This window comes from Hemicordylus capensis, chromosome 4 (genome assembly GCF_027244095.1).
Source record: "Hemicordylus capensis ecotype Gifberg chromosome 4, rHemCap1.1.pri, whole genome shotgun sequence".
In the NCBI taxonomy this organism is placed as follows: Eukaryota; Metazoa; Chordata; class Lepidosauria; order Squamata; family Cordylidae; genus Hemicordylus; species Hemicordylus capensis.
Window position 1 is genome coordinate 182,130,515 of NC_069660.1, and position 21,795 is coordinate 182,152,309.

At 43.3% G+C, this 21,795-nt stretch overlaps 2 protein-coding genes across 4 annotated transcripts in view; one reads left to right on the forward strand and one right to left on the reverse strand.

The window, feature by feature from the left end:
• TERT (telomerase reverse transcriptase) overlaps positions 1 to 10,737 on the forward strand; it is a 45,835-nt gene extending 35,098 nt beyond the window's left edge. For both annotated transcript variants that reach the window (XM_053248005.1, XM_053248006.1), the window contains exons 14-16: positions 3,483 to 3,607; positions 5,879 to 6,016; positions 9,849 to 10,737. In XM_053248005.1, coding sequence (XP_053103980.1) covers positions 3,483 to 3,607; positions 5,879 to 6,016; positions 9,849 to 9,952 — 367 coding nt within the window. In that variant the 3' untranslated portion in view covers positions 9,953 to 10,737. The remainder of the gene's footprint in view (positions 1 to 3,482; positions 3,608 to 5,878; positions 6,017 to 9,848) is intronic.
• Positions 10,255 to 21,795, reverse strand: part of SLC6A18 (solute carrier family 6 member 18) — a 44,661-nt gene continuing 33,120 nt past the window's right edge. The window contains exons 10-12 of one of the 2 annotated variants that reach the window (XM_053248008.1): positions 18,699 to 18,858; positions 15,002 to 15,168; positions 10,255 to 11,507 (exon numbers count right to left, since the gene is read on the reverse strand). In XM_053248008.1, the coding sequence (XP_053103983.1) occupies positions 11,344 to 11,507; positions 15,002 to 15,168; positions 18,699 to 18,858 (491 nt within the window). In that variant the 3' untranslated portion in view covers positions 10,255 to 11,343. The remainder of the gene's footprint in view (positions 11,508 to 15,001; positions 15,169 to 18,698; positions 18,859 to 21,795) is intronic. The other variant, XM_053248007.1, reaches the window with a different exon arrangement.

The following is a 21,795-nucleotide window of genomic DNA, read 5'->3' on the forward strand; positions in this document are numbered from 1 at the left end:
CTACCTTTAGATCCAAGGTTACTTCTGATATTGCTTTCCCCCGTCTCGCGGGATATACACCCTCTGTGCTGATGTTTAATTACTCATCTAGTTCATAAGAACAGCCTTGCTGGATCAGGCCCAAGGACAATCTAGTCCAGCATCCTGTTTCACACTGTAGCACACCAGATGTCTCTGGGGAGCCTACAGGCAAGAGGTGAGGACATGCCCTCTCTCCTGTTGTTGCTTCCCTGCAACTGGTATTGAGAGGCATTGTGCCTCTGAGGCTGGAGGTGGCCTGTAGCTACGGATAGACCTGACCTCCATGAATTTGTCTAAGCCCCTTTTAAAGCCATCCAAGCTCGTGGCTATCACCACATTCCATGGCAAAGAATTCCATAGATTTAATGCACTGTGTGAAAAAGTACTTCCTCTTGTCGGTCCTAAATTTCCCGACCTTCATTTCCATGGGATGACCCCTGGTTTAAGTGTTGTGAGAGAGGGAGAAAGATTTCTCTCTATCCACTCTCTCCACTCAATGCATAATTTTATACACCTCGATCACATCTCCCCTTAGTCGCCTCTTTTCCAGAGTAAAGAGTCTGAGATTCTGTAGCCTTGCCTCATAAGGAAGGTGCTCCAGGGCCCTGATCATCTTGGTTGCTCTCTTCTGCATTTTTTCCAGTTCTGCAATATCTTTCTTAAGATAGAGTGACTAAAACTGCACACAGTACTCCAGATGTGGCCACACCACAGATTTGTATAAGGCCATTATAATATTAGCATAACCCCATGGAGTTACTACAACCCCATCTCTCTGTGTTACTTTAGCTCCAGCTTAAAGAAACAGAGCCCACAGTAGTAGTGTTCTTAATATCGCATCTGCCTCCCAAGAATTTTCAGCTTCAACCTGGTGCTGCAGAATTCGGGGACTTGGAATCTCATTCCTCTCATTGGGTCATCCCAAGGGGCTGGTGGCAACTGTACATTGGGAAATGATGGGTGATTGTTTGCAGGCTCCTTGTTAATGAGGCTTGCACAGATGGCTGTTCCTCCTCCACTTCCCTAGAAACCTATCACCTGAGAAATATTGCTTATCTGCCAATTTCATTGGTTGGTACATATTTCAAATATCCTCGAACAGTTACACTGGTAGGTTACACTGAAATATGCCAGTGTTGGGAGGGGAACTGTCTTAAAGAGAGATAAGTCTAAGGAAAGTGGGCTTGGCCTGATCCTTTTGGAATTATTTGCTCCATGTAGAATGATTTTAAAATGTAGGGGAGGGGGAGAGTAAGAGAAGTTATATGGACATAACTGATCCGAGTTATTCATGCCTTGGTAATATCCTATTTTGTATTTGTACTGAAGGCCAGCTTTTTTCTTTCTTTTTTTGTTAAATTCACCCTAGCTGAAATGAAACTAAATGGGTATAATTGCACTTGCTATGTTCATTCTTCCTTTCCTCTGTGCCTCTCTCATCCTCTCCCTCTGTCTTCTCCACTGTCAAATTTTAAATTGAAGCATGTAATTCATTAACCAGTTTTTATTCTGGCACATTGTTGCTGGATAAAATCCATCAGCACTTTGACCTGCATCCTTTCAGCATTGCACTCTTTCATTAGAATTCCCATCTTCACTTTCTTAAGTACTGATAATCTTTTAACGACTTTATAAGTGAACAGATCTCCTCTCCTGCAAGGGTTTATTTTTATCCCCCCTCCTTGCAACGATTTGCTTATTGTACAGAGCATCCACTTTGGTCAAGGCCAAATGAGAATAGCTTATGATGTCATCAGAAGCCTTCTGAATTGCCTCTGTAATCTCCTCCACAGCTGCTGCACAAAGAATGATATGAAAGTAAAAGAGACCTTATGTCGTGGACAGTCTCTTTGAAAGTTTCACAAATTGGTGTGTAAAAGTGAAACAAGGTGTCACAGTGTCTAGGAATGGCTTATATCACTGGATGCCATCCAATTACATTTTTGATCTGAGTATGTCAAATCATTTTTCTGTACGTCATCTGCAGAGGAAAGTAAAATACTCCAAACTAGTTTAACCCATGCAGAGCATCTGCATACTAGTACTTGATTGCTCCCCCTCACCCTCTGCCCCCCCACCTCAGAGATCTCTTCACTCTCACTCCTGCTCCTGCTCCTCCTCCTCCACCCGATTGCTTCCATCCCCCCTCACCCCTCTTGGTCACTCTTCCCTCCCTTTCCTCCACCCCCCACCCCTCTTGGTTGCGGCTGCAGTGTTGCTGGCGCCTATTGGCCAAGCTGCAGTCCCCTATCCCCAGAGACCTCTCCACCCTCACCTGAGCTCCACTCCTGCCCCTCCCCACAGGAGGAGCAGCAGCAGCGGATGACTGGGACCTTCCTCACTGCCACCACTGCCATGGCCACTCGTTCCCCTCAGGCCACTGACAGGCTCGGGCCCGTCCCTCACCCTTCCTTCTTTCTCTTCCCCTCCCTTTTCTTTCTTTCTCTCTCTCTTCCACTCACTCTTCCCCTCTGTCTTTCTTCCCCCCTTCTTTTCTCTCTCTCCCTCCCCCTTTCTGAGTTAACAGATCTTGTTCATCTTGTTTCCTCATCTAATTCACACAACGGCTGCCTCCTTCTCCTGAAGGGGCTCTTTCTTCCCTCACGACCCCTCTCTTCGCAGACCCCTGCCCACTATCCTTTTTTTAATATAGATAGATTCCTCTCCTCTACAATCAAGAACATCTTCCGATCAGTAACAACAAATATTTATATACTGCATTTCAACAAAGGTTTTCAAAGTGGTTTACATAGAGCAATAATAAATAAATAATATGGCTCCCTGTCCCCAAACGGCTCACAATCTGAAAAGAAGCTTAAGATAGACACCAGCAACAGTCATTGGAAATACTGTGCTGGGGGTGAATAGGGCCAGTTACTCTCCCCCTGCTAAATAAAGAGAATCACCACGTTAAAAAGGTACCTCTTTGCCCATTTAGCAGGGGTAGTTGCATTCCAATTGTCCTTAGCCATCACAGGCTCCTCCTCCCCATCTGCATATGGAATAACCACTGCCCAATCACCACGGTGCCACAGGCTCCTCCTCCCTATCTGCATATGGAATCTCCACTGCCCAGTCACCATGGTGCTTCTGCTCACGAACCCTCGCAGAACTGCCACACACAGGATTAGCCACAAGTACGCCATAGAGAATTAGACAGATAGATAGATGGTAGATAGATAGATAGAAGATGGTAGATAGTCTCTTTGAAAGCCACAGGAATTTATGTATATGGGTAAAGCAGGGAGTCACAAGGCCAGAAGTTACTCTCTTGACAGATAATTGTTTTTACATGCCTGAAAAATGGCTACTCTTCTTGCTACTCAGTTCAGTGGCTGACATGCAGCAGTACACTCAAAGGTGGAGCACAGAGTGATATGTCCTGGAAGGCAAAGAGCACTGCTCAATATGTCAGCTAGTAAAATAAATGGCTTTTAAAATGTTTTTTTTTTTAATTCTAGGTTTCATGCATGTGTTCTTCAGCTTCCATTTAACCAACAGATTAAAAATAACCCTAGCTTCTTCCTGAGGATCATTTCTGATACTGCTTCATGCTGCTTCTGTATTCTGAAAGCCAAAAATGCAGGTAGGTGAAATAAATGTCTTAAAATCACAGTCCAAAATCATCCTCTGGGAATGGTTACTGCCCCGGCTTTCCTTTTCTTCCTTGGAATGCTTTTCCAGAGAATGTTCATCTGCATGTTTTCCATATTGTCATTGTAGCCCGTGCATCTTCTCAAGAGCCAAGTTCTAGAATAACTACATGCAGTGTGTATATTATTAGACTGTTGCATCACAGCACAAAATGTAACGGGCAGTTGCCTTCTGCCTTCCAGGGATCTGTTTACTTCATTCTCCCTCCCTCCCTCCAACAACCCATTCCTATGCCTTAAAAGTAAGTCCCCTAATGTCAGTAGAGTTTGCTTCCATGTACATGTACGTAGGCTTGCAACATAAATATCAGGATCAAAGTGTAAATACATTTCATCATGAATGTGTGAACTGCCCTCTCAAAATTATTATGCAGTAACTGACATATCTATCCTTATTTGGTTTTCCCATATTTTGTAAACCATTTCTCAATCAACATAGTGTTGATTGAGGCAAATTCGTATGGGCAAATGCAGTCCAACAAACAGTGGTGCACCTAGGTGATTTTGGCTCCTGGACCGAGCCCACCGCTGCAAGTCCCCCTGTTGCAGTGACTGACGTCAGATCTGACTTTTCCAAGTTGGGTCACAGCTGGTGTCTAGTGTTCCCTCTAACAGGGATTCCCAGATGTTGTTGACTACAGCTCCCAGAAATCCCCAGTTGCAATGGCTTTTGCTTGGGGATTATGGGAGATGTAGTCAACAACATCTGGGAATCCCTGTTAGAGGGAAGACTGCTGGTGTCCCAGCTGTAGCTGATAAAACAGCACTGCCACCTGTGCGTCCAAGGACAGCGTTAGGTCCAGGAATACCCCCAAGCTGCAAACTGTGTATCTCAGAGAATATGACCCCATATAAGACCAGATTTACCTCACTAGTTATAGATTTGTGTATGAAACGTTTTGTGTTCCATTCTGAGTTGAGAACAGAATGCAAAATCCACAAAATGTTCAATTAGAACAACTGGATGAACCGGTGTATCCAACCCCATTCCGCTGGACCATTCCAGCTGCCATTTTGGATTCCACTTCGATAATCCACGTGGAATTCTCTGCCACAAGATGTGGTGATAGCCAACAACCGGGATGGCTTTAAGAAGGGTTTGGATAACTTCATGGAGGAGAGGTCTATCAATGGCTACTAGTCAGAGGGCTGTGGGCCACCTCCTGCCTCAAAGGCAGGATGCCTCTGAGTACCAGTTGCAAGGGAGTAACAGCAGGAGAGAGGACATGTCCTCACCTCTCGCGTGTGAGCTCCCCAGAGGCATCTGGTGGGCCTCTGTGCGAAACAGGATGCTGGACTAGATGGCCCTTGGGCCTGATCCAGCAGGGCTGTTCTTATGTTTTTATGACTCTGTGTGTGCTCAGCAGCTATTTACATACTCAGCACCACCACGCAAATGGCAGCCGTGCATTCACAAAGGCCAGAAGGACCATCATTTTGGAATCCAAAATGCTGGTCAGAACATTCCGACTGAAACGAGGTCATTCTGTTCTGATCTCGGAGCAGGACCACTTTCTTGCACTCTGTTCCAAGCTTGCAACATTCAAAATGCCACGTTTTGAAGTGGAATGTTGTTGTTGTTTCAATCTCTAAAGTGCCCTTCCAAAAATGGTTCAGGGCGGTTTACACAGAGAAATAACAAACAAATAAGATGGAACCCTGTCCCCAAAGGGCTCACATTCTAAAAAGAAACCTAAGATAGACACCAGCAACAGTCACTGGAAGTACTGTGCTGGGGGTGGATAGGGCCAGTTACTCTCCCCCTGCTAAATAAAGAGAATCACCACATTAAAAAGGTGCCTCTTTGCCCATTTAGCAAGGGTATGTTCCTCTGTCAGGGCATTCTGCACAGCCCTAACTACTTGGATAATCAGTTCTACAAACCCAGAGCACTTCAGTCTCATCTGGGTTGTGTTTCCACTTGTATGCCCTCATCCAACACAGAACATCCTCCAAACAGCAGTTCAGGACATCCCCTGCCCAGGGGTGTAGCTAAAATTGAGTGGATGGGTTCAAAGAACCTGGGGGCCTCAGCTCCACCCCTCCCTATTTTCTTCATTATCTCCCTTACTCTGAGGGGTCACCGGTGAGAGGGTCAAACATGGGCCCCCTCTCCCCTAACTATGCCCCTGTCTCTCCAACTAAGCTGTAGAATCTCCCCAAATTCAATCTAACCTTTTCTCCAAAACTTGTTTCATTTGTAGAGATTGCTTTTTCTCCTGCTGGAACTTCAACTCAGTTTACTTATGAAGTGACTCAGTGGCTGTGCTATCATGCCTTCAGTATTAAAATGACAAATCACCGGGTTATTTATAAGTATCTTCTTACACCACTCAAACAATGTAAGTACTACTCAACTTCAATCTTCTGTGATACTTTTGTTTCTCCATAAACACCCCTCCTGTACTCTGCCAAAGACAACCACAGGGCTCTGTGGTCGCCAGGAGTTGACGCCGACTCAACAGCACACTTTACCTTTACATCTGGTGTACAGTGTGATGATTTAACACTATGATTGTTAAAGACCCCAATGCCATCTCCATATAGTGTTATCCTTGGGCCATGATCCAGCTGTCATTACGGACAACTGGTTGCACATAACAGTTGGTCCCAGCTAATACATCTTTTGAAGCAAGTGGAGATTTATCTATCTAGTTCAGTGTGTCCTTAATGTGCATTGCAAAGCACATCTTCATCTACTGTGCACATGTAAGGCTGTTTCTGTGCATGATCTGCCTTGCTAGATTGGAGCAATGTACTATAGGCACTAACCCTGATTTAAAAATTAATATTTCCCCATTACACCAGGGTCACAAAAATCTCACCTTGTCCTTCCTAAAGTTTCGGCTTAATTGGGGTCAGACACCCCCCCCCCCCGAGCAGACTAGTAAAGTGTAATCTCAGTGCATTAGAGGGTTAACTGTAATGAGATTATTTTAATTTCTCTCTAATTTTGCCTTCCAATTGAAGCTGCAAATGTGTTTCTAAATAACTTATTTTAGTTACTGTGATTTGTTTTGTTAAGCAAAAATATTAGTTGATAAGAATCTGGGTTGTGTTTGAGAAATCAGGGTATGTTTGTTTTGGCGGGGGAGGGCACAGATGGAAGTCTAACATTCTGACTCAGCTGAAATATTCATAGAGGTAATTATGGAGTGGTAGGGGTGTGTACATTTTTATATTCAGATGTTTAATATGCCTGGTTAAAATACTGTTGCCCTTCCTTCTTGAAAGCATATTTTATCCAGTCAGTAGCATCATTCTTGCAGTAAAATCCAGTCTGTCATATATACCCAAGATATGACTGATTCTTAAGGGTGTTGAACTGTGGCCTTTAGGCAGATTTCAGCTATGCGATTCTTTGTGATTCTGAATCTACACATATAACGCACAAGAAAATAAAATATATTATTTTCACTGACCCTCTATAGATAAAATAGCTGAAAAGTTTTCTTGAGTTAAATGTGCAGCAGTAAGATGGAACTTTGGAACAGAAAATGTCTTATGTTAGCTGTGCCTAACCTAAGACTAGGTGACGTGTGAATGCATTAAGTGTGAATGGCTGAATGCTTATAACCAAAAGTTTTTCATATTTCTTTTCCTTTCTAGCAAAAAGCAGCTGCAGCAGGGTCTGATCCAGATCAGTACCATGATGTATGGGAAGAAAAGGTTTAACACTTCCCAGTGCAAAAAGGAAGGGGTGGGGCAAGAGGATGAGCACTGATAAATCAAAAGGGCTGTGTGTGTGTATGTGCATGCAAACTTTAGGTGCTGGAAGAATTTTTTGTATATCTCAAAAGTGCCTAAATTTATTTCAAGCTGCAGCTTTTCCTGAGATGCAACTGCAGAATTAATCGAATCATGTTACACAACATCCCTTAAATCCATAATGTTCCAAAAATTAATACAGCAAATTTTCTAAAAACCTATAATCTTTACAGTTTAAAATGCATTTTAAAAATCTGCATATAGACAGTCAATCAAGGGCTTGGATAATGGAGCAAATTTCTAGGCAATAGTTACATTATGCATATGTATTTTTAAAGTATAATTTATACTTATGCATATGGATTTATACATCTTGCCATATATGTAGAGGATGGCTAAACTCCAAATGTATTGAAACTCTTCAAAATGATCCTGAATGGTTCTGCTTATAATCTTAGTCAGTATCTCATATATATTAACTTTACTAATAGATGTGTGTTTATAACCTTACTGTTTTTAACATTAAAATAAATTTGCTTCTTGATAGCATTATCCTAGCAATGTTATCAGAGGATGACAAATGTCAAAAGAGAGAGAAAAAGATTCCATTATCGTAATGTATCTTGCCTACAAGAGTGTTCTCATTCCTTTCTCAGAGTGCTCTCAACCTCAACAGAATTCCTTTGAAAAGATACTAATACCAAACCTTCTTTATAAAGTGCCAAACTTAATTAATTAATTAATTAATTAATCCGATTCCTATACCGCCCTTCCCAAAATGGCAAAACCTTAAGGTGAAGGTTTCTGCTTTTCCTTGCAAATTACTCCAAGGAATGACACTTCGTTCTCTGTACTCACAGACAATCCTATGGTGAGCCAGCATGGTGTAGTGGTTAGAGTGCTGGACTAGGACTGGGGAGACCCGAGTTCAAATCCCCATTCAGCCATGATACTAGCTGGGTGACTCTGACTCTGGGCCAGTCACTTCTCTCTTAGCCTAACCTACTTCACAGGGTTGTTAAGTATGTAGTACACCACTCAGGGCTCCTTGGAGGAAGAGCGGGATATAAAATATAATAAATAAATAAATATTGGAACTATCACATTCTTCCTTTGAAAAGTAAAGACTATTATGTGCCCTCTTAACCATTTTGGAACCAGACTCTGGAGTTTCAACTGCAGATCTTGTAGGATTGGCAGGAACCAAACTGGCAACAGTCTGAACAGTGAACTGGCTGACTGAAGCCCTTTGGAACACCATGTGTAATACAGCTTTTACAGGAAAATTGAGGACTTGTAGTCTGAGAGACAGATAACATATCTTACTAGGAGACACACTTATCTCAAGAACTAAAAGTCCCAGATAATTCCTGCTGGCATTTCCTGTCCATTGGTAGGGGCTGGAGGGTGTGGCATAGCTGGAGGAGGAACATGTATTGTGGTAATCAGAGACACTGTGATAACAGGAATGTTTGCCAGGACTGCTAATACAGGGTTTCTAGTCCCCAGTACCCAGGCCCAATGAATTTGCCCCCTGGGGACCACAGGTCTTGTGGGAAGTGCCACTCGATCTGAGGGAAGACTGTCCAAAGAGCATTAATCCTGCATATAATTCATACTTACATTTTCTACCCATGTTTGATTATAAATACAAATCAGGCATTCAGATATGTAGAACTTAAACAAAGGGGCCTAAAGCTTGTGACACCCATCAGTTCTTGCAGGTTCTGCCTTGCGTGATGGGGAAGCTTACCCCACTTACAGGTTTATTCTGGGCTCAAAAATGATGCTTGGGCACTGTTGCTATTAGCCATAATGGTTACATGGGACTTCAGGGAATACACTTTAAATTGCAGGTGTTGGGGACAAAGTGGAGGCGGCCATAACTTCTTTTGCTTGGCTTGTGAGCTTCCAGAGGTATCAGCTGACCATTATTGGCAAAAGAATGCTAAACTAGCTTGCCCTTGTTCTAATCCGGCAAAGCAGTTTTTAACTAGAAGCTCGTGGCCAAATCTGTCCCCTTGAAAGGTTCCACCTGGCCTACCTTGTTGCTGCCCTAGAGGCAGAAGAGGTATGGCAGGTCATTTCAAAGGGTAATTGGTTGAGGTGCTGAGCCACATCCCCTTACTTTCTTCAGGAAATGTTATTTCCCAAAAGAAAGCCCAGTGAAATTTGCATTTTAAAGAAGAAATGTTGCCAGATGCTAACAGAAGAGAGAGGCAGATGATACAAACTCTGTTTCAGTTGTGATGGGTCTCTCTCAGTGTTCTCTCTTTGTTACCATGCCATACACCTGGTATCAAGCTCAGATCGTACTATTTGGGCATGCTAATTGGGTTTGCAATCAGAGAGCACTCTCCCAGTGTGTTTGGCTCCGTTTTTGTCTCAAGCCAAGCGCTTAGTACTCTGGCAGGATTGTTCTTGATTTGTTCAGCTGAACTGTGATTGATTTCTCCATCTTCACAGGTAAAATACAGTTGCTGCGGAAAATTCCAGAAGCAACTATGCAGCTCTTAAAGCAAGTGACGGCACCATCACTGTATGAAGACTTCAAAGTAATCCTGGATTAACTGCTTATAGATGTGCACTGCTTGAGGCTCACCTTCCACTTTAAAGTTTCCTAAAATAGCTGCATACCTGTGTTCAGATTTTCTTTACAAAATAGCTGAGAATGTAGTGGACTTCTTTGAATACTCTTTGCGTCAAGTCAGTGATGAAACCCTGTCTTCATTCACATAAATGATGGGAAGCTACAGACCTGTTACATACCATGAATACTGATAGATCAGACATTGTATCTTAGAGCAAGAGAACCGTGATAGTTTGGTGCCTTCTGACCAGTAGCTCTTAATGGAAGGAAGATGGTTAGCTGTTGAGTCCAAAGTCATGTTTATTTGACACTATTTTATTAACACGCAAAGGGCCTTAAAAATTTTTGGTTTAACAGATGTGGAGTGTGTGTATTCTAAACAGTTAAAAAAAAAAAAGCCTATTTTTCTACAATCCAGCAATGCTGTGCTCTCTGTCCTAGAAATATATCTAAAACATTATTTATGGTTGCAGGTTTCTGTGTTCTGTCCTTCAAACCTGCTATAAGTTGTCTTTAAAATGTCACTGTGGCCCTGCCTGTATTTGAGTATTCAGTGCTGTATTTACTTTTATAATAATCAGTGTTGGACCCATGTAGTTTCTATTAAACCTGGCTGAGTCCTTCTTGGGAAAGAAGATTAACAATTCAGGTTATTGTATTATTCTCAGTGATAATTTGTCTATGCTGTTTTGGTGGTCTGAATAATAGAAAAGGTGACTTAAGATTAGATGTTTATCCATCAATAATAAAAGTGCCTTTCTGCTCTGTGGTGTTCTGTGTTGATTTCTAGGAATAACTATCATGTATTAGTTGACATAAAGGGAATCATAATTATTGGCAAAATCTCAGCAAAAGTTCTTGCAAGTAGATAATCCATACTTTGCTACCTCAGTGTTACTTCAGACCAATCACAGTTCTACTTATCTATAAGAGCTTGACTGAAACTGAGCTTGATATTGGGAAGTCCCTTGTCCAAATCTCACTTCTATCATGAGCTAGGTGATCTTAGACAAGTCACTTCCCATCAATCTCAGCTGCCCATCTGCAATATATGGAGAATAATATCGACCGACTTTACAAGGCTAGGTAAGGATTATGAGAACATGCAAAGTGCCATATAAATGCCTTCCTTGTTGTATCTTAGTTGTAATCAGTTACCTTAAAACTGGAAATACTGGGTTGCAAATGAAGATTTTGCTCCTTGATTGGAAGGAAAGGTTCCATTTACAGAAGGGATCCTTCTGTGGATGGAGCGCAATCTTTGTGTATAACCCACTGTGTTTGAAAGGGGTGAGGGAATGGTGATGAAAATAAAAAGAATGCCATGACTTGATTCTTCAGACAAAGCAAGATCAGTTGCCTACAGTGCTGTCACAAGGGTGTAGCATTTGCTTCTCCTTCCTCCTCAAGCTGTTTCTTACAAGATGGTAAATAGCTACTATAGGGATGAATATCCATGGTAGGGTTGACAATAAGACACAGATGTCCAAGACCCAGTTTGGATACACTTTCTGCTCTTTTGCTGGAAAATCTTCCTGTAGGAAAAACCACATCATCCAATGAACGCTACATGGAGAGCTCTGTTCATTGCATTTACTGTAAACTAATTTGTTTTAAGCAAAATCATCCTCTTTCTAGGTTTTAGTATGGTTTAGCTCTTTTTAATGAGCAGTAGAAGGCTGATAGTTTGAGGAGCTGCTGGAAAGTGTCCAAGCGTGCATGGATACTTGTGGGTTATACATGATGCCCTGTTTAGGCAGGGCACACAGTAAACCACTGCATGTACAGCAGGCTTGCACAATTTGTGACCCTCAAGATTAATGCAGTCCACCAGCCCCATAGGGTTCAATAAAAGATCTTCTCCTGCTGCATGCCCTGGACTGCAAAAAACAGGCACCATCGAGCTTCTGCCAGGTCAAAAGCCATGGCTGGTGAGCAACATCTGGCTTGCTAGGTCACAAGTTTCATATATTTGTATCCAGCTTCTCCAGAATTGTTCAAGGAAGCATACAGAGGGTTGGCATTAAAAAACAAACTAACAATAGCTATTTAAATTCATATTTCAAACCTATTAAAAAAATAGCACAACAGCAGCAGCTATAAGCATTCTGAAAAAATTCCATTTAAATTTTAAATGTAAAAAGGTCATAATTTTAGGGGGGGAAACTGCAGTAAAAATACAATGGCTGACATCCTGCCTAAGGTTTGTGGGTAAGTGCCAGGAACCTTCTCACGACTCCCCCAGGCCCCCTCTGTGTGCACTGTTGCTCCAAGTCCTTAAGAGTTCAGCATCTTTCCCACACTCCAGAAGGGCTAAGCAACACTGGAAACATGTCACTGAGGTCAGTGATGTGTTTCCAGTATTGCAGAGCCCTTTCAGAGCGAGGGGAGCGGATTGCACTCCCTGTAGGAATAATAGGTTTATCATCCCTAGATGTGTTCAAGAGAGCCACAAAGACCTTTAAAAAACAAGGGGGGAAAGTTTGGGTTTTAATAATAATATTTAAATGGGGTTTTTTTTGTAGTTTTGTGTTATTTTTATTTATTTAGACAGTCAGACAGGTGTTATTGACTGGTTTGTTTTATCCAGACATCAAGTCCTTCCCAAGGACCTGGGATGGCTGAATTTTATTATCTATATTATTGCTGTTATTATTATAGATATTGTTGCAGAATATAGGCTGTTTCCAGTAAAGTTGCTTTTTGTAATTGGCTGATGGTGATTTCTGTGGCCCCTATGGTGTTGAGGTGCTCTTCAAGTTGTTTTGGAATTGCACCTAGGGCGCCAGTTACCACTGGGATGATTTGGGTCGTCTTCTGCTACAGCCTTTCAATTTCAATTTGTAGATCTCTGTATTTTGTTATTTTTTCTATTCTGCTATCCCCTGGTATTGCTATGTCAATTATTCTGACTTCTTTTTCTTTCTTCTCGACTACAGTTATACCTGGTGTATTGTGTGGCAGATGTTTGTCTGTTTGTAGTCGGAAGTCCCATAATATTTTTACATCTTCATTTTCTTCAACTCTTTCAATTTTATGGTCCCACCAATTTTTGGCTACAGGTAGCTTGTATTTTTTGCAGATGTTCCAGTGTATCATCCCTGCTACCTTGTCATGCCTTTGTTTGTAGTCAGTCTGTGCGATCTTTTTACAACAGCTGATTAGGTGGTCCACTGTTTCATCTGCTTCGTTACAAAGGTGGCTCTTGCTGTTTGTGGTGGATTTTTCTACTTTTGCTCTTATTGCATTTGTTCTTAGTGCCTGTTCTTGTGCAGCCAGTATTAAACCCTCTGTTTCTTTCTTCAAGTTGCCATTCTTAAGCCATTGCCAGGTCTTGGTGATGTCTGATTTTCCACTTATATTGTGCAAATATTGACCATACAGTGGCTTATTCTTCCATTTTTCTGCTCGGTTCTTGTTCTTTCTTGTAGGCCTGCTTTCTTTCATTGGTGTTGAATAGTTTCGCGTTATTGACCATTTGAAGTGCATCTTCTTCACTGTCCTTGATATATTCTTCAAGGCCTCTTTTCTCCACCTCTACTGTTTGATGGACTTGCAGCATTCCTCTTCCACCTGAGCTGCGAGGGAGGTATAGCCTATCTACATCACTGCGAGGGTGCAGAGCATGATTGATGGTCATTATTTTCCTGGTCTTACGATCTAGCGTCTCTAGCTCTGCCTGGGTCCAGTCTATTATTCCTGCAGTGTATCTGATAACAGGTATAGCCCAGGTGTTTATGGCTTGCATGTTGTTCCGGCCATTGAGTTTGGACTTGAGGATTTTTCTAACTCTCCTGATGTATTCACTTCCAATTTTTCTTTTAACTTCAGTGTGTGCAATGTTATCAGCCTGGAGTATGCCCAAGTATTTGTAAGGTTCTTTCTCTTCCAGGTTCTTGATGTTGCTTCCACTGGGCAGTTCTATTCCTTCTGTTTTTCTTATTTTTCCTCTGTTCATTATTAATACAGCACACTTGTCTAGTCCAAACTCCATTGCTATATCACTACTGAATATATGGACAGTGTTTAGCAGTGATTCCATTTCTGACTGGGACTTTCCATACAACTTCAGATCATTCATGTACAGCAGATGGTTTATTGTACTTGATGTTTTAGATGTTTGGTATCCGAGGCCTGTTTTGTTTAGTATTTGTGCAAGTGGAGTCATGGCGATTACAAACAACAGAGGGGATAGTGAGTCCCTTTGGAAAATACCTCTTCTAATGCTAACCTGTCCAAGTGTCTCGCCATTGATTGTTAACAGTGTACTCCACATGCTCATTGCTTTTTAAATAAATATCTGAATGTTTTTGCTGACACCAGTTGTTTCTAAACATTTTAATATTCATGTGTGAGGCAATGAGTTGAAGGCTTTCTTGTAGTCAATCCATGCAAGACTTAGATTTGTTTTTCTTATCTTAATTATTAAGAGAATTTATTATTATTATTATTACTACTATTATTATTTTATTTTGGTGAACCACTCTGAGCTGTTTTGGTTAGGCAGTATATAAATGAAATAAAGGCTGTTGCACAATTGTGCTCATACAGGGAGATGGGACATTGTGTAAGTGCTCCTGTAGCTCCTAGAATTATAAGCTCTTAGTCCAGATGTTAGCTTAGTATCTTCAGTGGCACTTAGAAAGGCACAAGAAGCCAGTTACACTCTTCATTTTAGAAATGTGATCCCTGTCGCCTGTAGCAGTCAGGAGCTTAGCTGTCACATTTGGTACAGGAGGTGTTCAAGAGCAGCCTCTCTTACAACAAATGTCTGGCCTGCTGGAGCCAATAGCCAGTTTGGCAAGTGAGCTAGCCAACCCTTACTTGCATAGCTTCTCTAACCAAGTGAACCACTCTTTTTTTCATTCTGGGGTGCCTATTGGCCTGAGAATTCTGATTTTTAAGCACTGGAGGGAGGTGGTGGTGTTCTTTAAATGGTTGAGGAGGTTGTAGTAGCAAGACAAGGTGAGAACTAAATGGCATTTCTATACATCAGAAAATAAAGGCTAGGAATGAAATACTTCTATACCTACATAGTTTGGGTTCCATGCACCATAGCCTGGTTGCTTCTGTGTCTGAAAAACTATGTAGGCCACAAAGACTGTGAGCATTAACAGAGGGCTGATAAATCGCCATGTCACCTGCCAGTAGAAATTTGGTCGCCGCCCTATCATCCATTTCACATCATCATTGAACCTGTGAACCAAGTGAATTACAGTTACTTCCAGATCTAGGAACCTTTACACTTGCATTGCATCTTGTTAAAATATGTAGTCAAACCACACTCCTGCATCTCTGCTATACATGCTCATGCATGCATGATAATCACTTGATGTCTACCACAACAAATGGTGATTTGCAAGAATACCACAGAGAGTACTGATGTACTGATCCGTATTGCACATTCAGATGCAAGTGACAAAGTAAAGGGCTGTTAAGGGATGTGATGCATGTGCATGTGTAAACTGACCCTCAGTTCCTCATCATCAGGACTGTCACGGTAATTTTTAAAAAGTCAGTTGGAATGTTCTTTTCACTGGACAAGGCAAGTCAAGTAGGAAATGGAAGTGTCATTTCTTCATGCTCACATTCTCCAACTTCAACTCACTCATTGAGTTAGTAATGCCAGAAATGAACAGTACCCATTTCTGTGTAGATTAAAATCAAGCAGGAACACTGCTTCCAAATTCAAGCCGATGTCTCAAGATGTTTTGAGATGGTTAACCTATGCCTGGGCTGTCCATACTGCAGGAGAATGCTCACATGACTGAAAGTTCCTTCATATTAAAAATTACCTTCCTGAGGAAATTGGTAGGTGTCTGGGCTAGAATCCCTGTTTTGTAAACATTAGGGATGTGCACGGAAAATCTTCGGCACAGCGGGGGTAGAGCTTTAAGGGCGGGGGAGAGTGTACTCACCCCCCACCGCGTTTCCCCCGCCGGCGCTCTCCAAATTTAAAGCCACTCGGGGTGGCAGCATTCCTCCCTGCCGTCCCGTTCCCCCCGTCGGCCGGAAGTGGCCGGAAGTTGCGAGTGCGCGTGCACCCGTCGTGCGCGTGCACGACGGGCGCGCTCGCGGCTTCCGGCCACTTCCGGCTGACGGGGGGAACGGGGCGGCAGGGAGGAACACTGCTGCCCCGAGGGGCTTTAAATTTGGAGAGCGCCGGCGGGGGAAACGTGGCGGGGGGGTGAGTACACTCTCCCCCCGCCCTTAAAGCTCTACCCCTGCCGGCGCCGAAACAGCCCCTACACCCGAAACGTTTTGGAGGCCTTTACAATGGCTTCCGAAACATTTCGGACACAAGCCTAGTAAACATACACACACAAACCGACCCTGTAGACAGGTGTGGCCCTTCACAGGCACTGGTTCACCACTTCAGAGACAGCTGGGCCTAGAGAAACCTTAGACCTGTTGCCAGATATTTGGCTGTGTACTTCAATATGTGTACTTCTACTGTTCTTCTTCAGGGCATTTTCACCATTCCTTCTCAGATTTTTCATTCTAGCAGTGTCCTCTGATCCCTCCCTCCTTCAGCCCTCCTTTTCCTGGCTTCCTTTGGCCCAATATGGTCTCAGATTTCTGCCGCCACTTTCCCAGGTCCATTCGCCCTTCGGGACATCATGACACATAAATCAAACATTGCTAGGCAACCCAGCACCCTAATCACTACCAGAAAACCCCTGGGCGCAATACAATCTGGATTAGAGGACCACTACTGCTGATCTGATTGCTCTCTCAATATTTATTTGTTATTTCTCTGTGTGAACCACCCTGAGCCATTTTTGGAAGGGCGGTATAGAAATTAAATGAATGAATGAATGAATGAATGAATAATAAATCTATCAACTTCAGCTTTTTGCAGCTCTGCAGGCTGGTCATGCACACTGCTCTTCTCTGCCCATGCTTTTCACAGGTTTGCCTCTTGGGGTCAAACCACACACGACACTACCGTGTGTTGTTAACCAAAGCAAGGGGGAGGGGATATTGGGGGCACACCATGGCCCCACTGAAAACTGCTCCCACCCCCAAGCTGCTGTTAGGCTTTGGAGAGAAGCTCCCACTTGTATCTCCTAGAGCTAGCTGCAGCCTGAGGGGTAATTTTTATTGGGACTATGGTATGAGGAGAAAGGACTTTAAATGCCCTCCCCAAGTGCTACACCCAATATTGATCTAGAGTTGCTATACCTCCCAGAATTTCGGGTTTCACCTGAATGTGAGCCCTTTGGGGACAGGGCTTCATCTTATTTGTTTGTTATTTCTCTGTGTAAACCACCCTGAGCCATTTTTGGAAGGGTGGTATAGAAATTGAATTTTATTATTTATTTAGACAGGTGTTATTGACTGGTTTGTTTTATCCAGACATCAAGTCCTTCCCAAGGACCTGGGATGGCTGAATTTTATTGTCAATGTTGTTGTTGTTGTTGTTATAGATATCGTCGCAGAATATAGGCTGTTCCCAGTAGAGCTGCTTTTTGTAATTAGCTGATGGTGATTTCTGTGGCCCTTATGGTGTTGAGGTGCTCTTCAAGGTCTTTTGGAACTGCACCCAGGGCGCCAATGACCACTGGGATTATTTTGGTCTTTTTCTGCCACAGCCTTTCAATTTCCATTTGTAGATCTTTGTATTTTGTAATTTTTTTCTATTTCTTTTTCTTCTATTCTGCTATCCCCTGGTATTGCTATAGCGATTATTTTGACTTGTTTTTCTTTCTTCTCGACTACAGTTATATCTGGTGTATTGTGTGGCAGATGTTTGTATGTTTGTAGTTGGAAGTCCCATTATATTTTTACATCTTCATTTTCTACAACTTTTTCAATTTTATGGTCCCACCAATTTTTGGCTACAGTTAGTTTGTATTTTTTTTGCAGATGTTCCAGTGTATCATCCCTGCTACCTTGTCATGCCTTTGTTTGTAGTCAGTCTGTGCTATATTTTTACAGCAGCTGATTAGGTGGTCCACTGTTTCATCTGCTTCTTTACAAAGGCGGAACTTGCTGTTTGTGGTTGACTTTTCTACTTTTGCTCTTATTGCATTTGTTCTTAGTGCCTGTTCTTGTGCAGCCAGTATTAAACCCTCTGTTTCTTTCTTCAAGTTGCCATTCTTAAGCCATTGCCAGGTCTTGGTGATGTCTGATTTTCCACTTATGGAGCAAAACGTGCAGTCACTATTCTGCTCAGAAATTATTTTCAAACCAATTTACATAATATTAAAATTAGGCACCCAGATTTGGAATCCTTCCTTTGGATTCAAACATCTCATCCCATGGCAGCCAGAGACACTCTTAGTACATATCCCACACCCCTGCTATGGTAGGCCAGCTTGGCCAATCATGCCAGTCTGATGACGTGACTAAGAGACTGAGCTGGAGGCCCCCAGTTTAAACCTCACCTCCACAAAGAGGTTCTCTTAGCCCCCCTCTCCATCTGCCATATGGGGATTAGAACGCTGACCTTTCTTATACAATTATTTTAAGGAACGGCTGCACAGCTTTGGCCCTCCAGCTGTTGTTGCCCATCAGCCCCCGCCACAGTGATCAATAGTTGGGGATTATGGGAGTTGTAGTCCAACATCTTCAGGAGGGCCCAAGTTGAGCAGCCCTGTTTTAAGGATTACTGAAAGATGGAAAATAAAGAGCAATGGACATATTAAAGCATTAGATGATGATGATGCCAGATCTAATACTTAAAGGCTTAGTCAGTCATATGCATGAAAGAGCCAGGTTACCTTTTAATTCCGTAAACATATGCAACACCAACCACTTCAAAGAATGCAATGATTAACAAAGGCAAGGACCCCGCATAGCTGTCGAATACCTCGAGCCAGTAGCTCCCTGATCTCAGGGTAAAACACAGACCCATCAAAAAGCAGAACAGGCATATGATACCTAGAGAAGGCAGAGATTATTCTTCTGTTAATGAAATAAATGAGAAATTAGCAATAGGTGTTAATATTTCGTCCCAAGACATCTCTCGCTTGTTGCCTAGTTGCAAATCCCTCAGTCCCACCACCTGACGGGTCTTGCAGATGGCACCAGTACCCCTTGCTCCAGGCTGGCCACCCTCTTCACTGCCTTGGAGTTTTGCCACTGATTGCAATGGGAGGAGGTAGACCACACCCAGTAAGCCTGACTCTTAAAAGAAGGCAGGGCGGGGCAGGCAGAGAAGGCAGCACATAGCACACAACCAGTATACATATGCATATGGCATCTTAAAGACCAAACAGATTTATTGCAACATCCGCTTCCATGGATTATCCCACAATGCGCATTACAGTCGTTTAACCTGGAGGTTACTAGGACATGAAGAACAGTGTAACAGATTAACACAGCTATGCCTCTGGAATACACAACATGGCTATTCTCAAACCAAGAAGCAGAAGAAAGAAAAGACAACCTGGCACTTTTAGCTCCCACCATGTGTGGGGTAAGAGCACAAATTGGAGAGTGGCACCCTACCCATCACAGGAACCCAGGAAGCTGCCTTATTCCAAGTCAGATCATTGGTCCATCTAGCCCAATATTATCTACATACTTGAAGCAGCTTCTCCAAGGTTGCAGGCAAGAGTCTCTCTCTCAGCCCTATCTTGGAGAGATGCCAAAGAGGGAAATTGGAACCTTCTGCATGCAAGCATGCAGTTGCTTTCCCCAGAGCAGCCCCACCCCCTGAGGGGACTAACTTACAGTGCTCGAACATGTACAGGTAGTCTCCATTCAACTGCAAACCAGGGCAGACCCTGCTTAGTAAAGGGGACAATTCATGCTTGACCAGCTCTCCTCCCATCCCTCCCATAACATCATTTTATTCATATGTTGCCCTTCAGTTTAAAATCACAGGGTGGCATACGTAATTATAACACCAATATTAAAAAATAACTTTATGGCACACATTGTCTTATCTAACACAGGTTATCCCTGCACATAATTCTTTTCAACTGATGGCCAGCCTACACTGCTGAAAGTCCATTGAGCCACAACTCTAGCTCTCCCCATCAGTGGTTGACATACAGAGCAAGGATGAACCAGTACAGCAAGACAGCAGCCTAGCAGAACATCCCAACTAACTGCACCAGTGCAGTGGGGAAGTGGCAATGTTTGTTGCCCTCCCCTTCCCAGGAAGTCCTCTGGAGACTGTGCAATCCTCAAGGAGGCCATGGAGCAGAGTAGGGAGGCTGGTGGCAGCCCGTATGCGGCCACTGCAGCCCCCTGGCCCCCCCCCACATTTGACATCAGACAGAGGGGCCCAGCTAGCCAGCCACACCCCCATGTCAGACATGGGGGACGTGGTCTCCCTCCCAAACCTTAAAGGCAGGGAGACCCATTCCAACCACGTTGCCAATGCAGCGTGGGCTGAACTCTCTCTTAAACGGGGCCGTGTGGCCCCATTTGAGAGGGAGATCAATCGGCCCTGCTGCATTGGCAGCGAGACCAGTGTTGGGCATTCTCTTTGGTAAGAGAAACCCTTTTTCATTATAGCAGAGTGCACAGAGGCACAACACAGCATAATTTAGTTAGGCATGCATGTATGCTGAGAGTAAAATAACTTGGAGCCAGTTCATAGTTTCAAATCAATATAAGGAGTATTTATTATAGAACTCCATTCTAGATAGTAAAGTGGAAGAGATAGAATCTCTAATCTATCTATCTAGCTGGATGCAGATGGATTCTGCATCTCTGCACACATGGTGCAGGGGAGAGGAGCTTCCATGTTGCAATGTAGAAGGAAGGGAAGATGAAGGAAGTGGCTGGAAGGAAGGAAGGAAGTTAGTCTCTAAGAGTAGCAATCTACATACCAAAGGGATAGTGTCAGAGCAGTAGAGAAGGGATGACCAATGTCTTGACCCTCTAGCCCTCTGACTCACTAGTCTGTCCTCCACTGTCTTTGAGACAAGAGACAGCGCATAGTCCTTCACTTCCAACAACCAGGAGCGGCTCTCCCTGCCTTTAAGGCATAGAGAGTCCCTCTGGCCACGCTGCCAACACAGCACAGGCTGATTTCTGTTCCAAATGGGGCCATGAGACCCCGTTTGGGACCGAAATAACGTCCCTGCATCTGATGTCAGACACAGAGGGTGTGTCTTGGGCCGCGCTTGCGGCCCCTGATTGGTGGTGGCCCGGATTCTTTGAACCCATTCGCCCAATGGTGGCTCCACCCCGAGGCTGTGCAACCCTCAGAGACATATTTTCAATTGGCACAGAGGCTTCCTTGGGAAGGGGGAGGTGTCAAAAATTTCCACTTCCTTGCTGCACTGATGCAGTTAGTTGGGAAGTTCTGTTGGGCTGTTCTCTCACTGCTCCAGGGCATGCTTACTCGATATGTCAGCCTCTATGTTTTAATGGATTGCCCCATGCTACCTCACAAGAGCTTCTTGCACTATGGTACAAGAGACAGGGATGCTATGGAATAAGGCCTTTTGCATGCATGTATACTAGAAAGCTCTCTGGACTGGGGCATCTCTCTGTTCCCCAACTCCTTCCCACAGTGAACCACAACTCTGGCTCTGATATATAGAAGGCTGGAGTCTTGAGAGACCACCTCACTCAACAAGGAGCTGATGAAACAATTGAACATGTTTGCAGCACCTGAACTGTAGAACTCCTGAATTATCTAGAAGCAAGTTGACAACACGTTGGTATAGTGTAGTGGTTACAATTGTGAACTGTGAGCTAAGATGTCCCCAGTTCAAAGCTTGCCTCAGGTCATGAACTCACTAGATGACCTGTATCTCTAGCTCAGTCCTATCTTCAATGTGCAGATAAGTACCTAAGAACAGCTCTGCTGGATCAGACCTAAGGCCTATTTAGTCCAGCATTTTGTTTCACAAA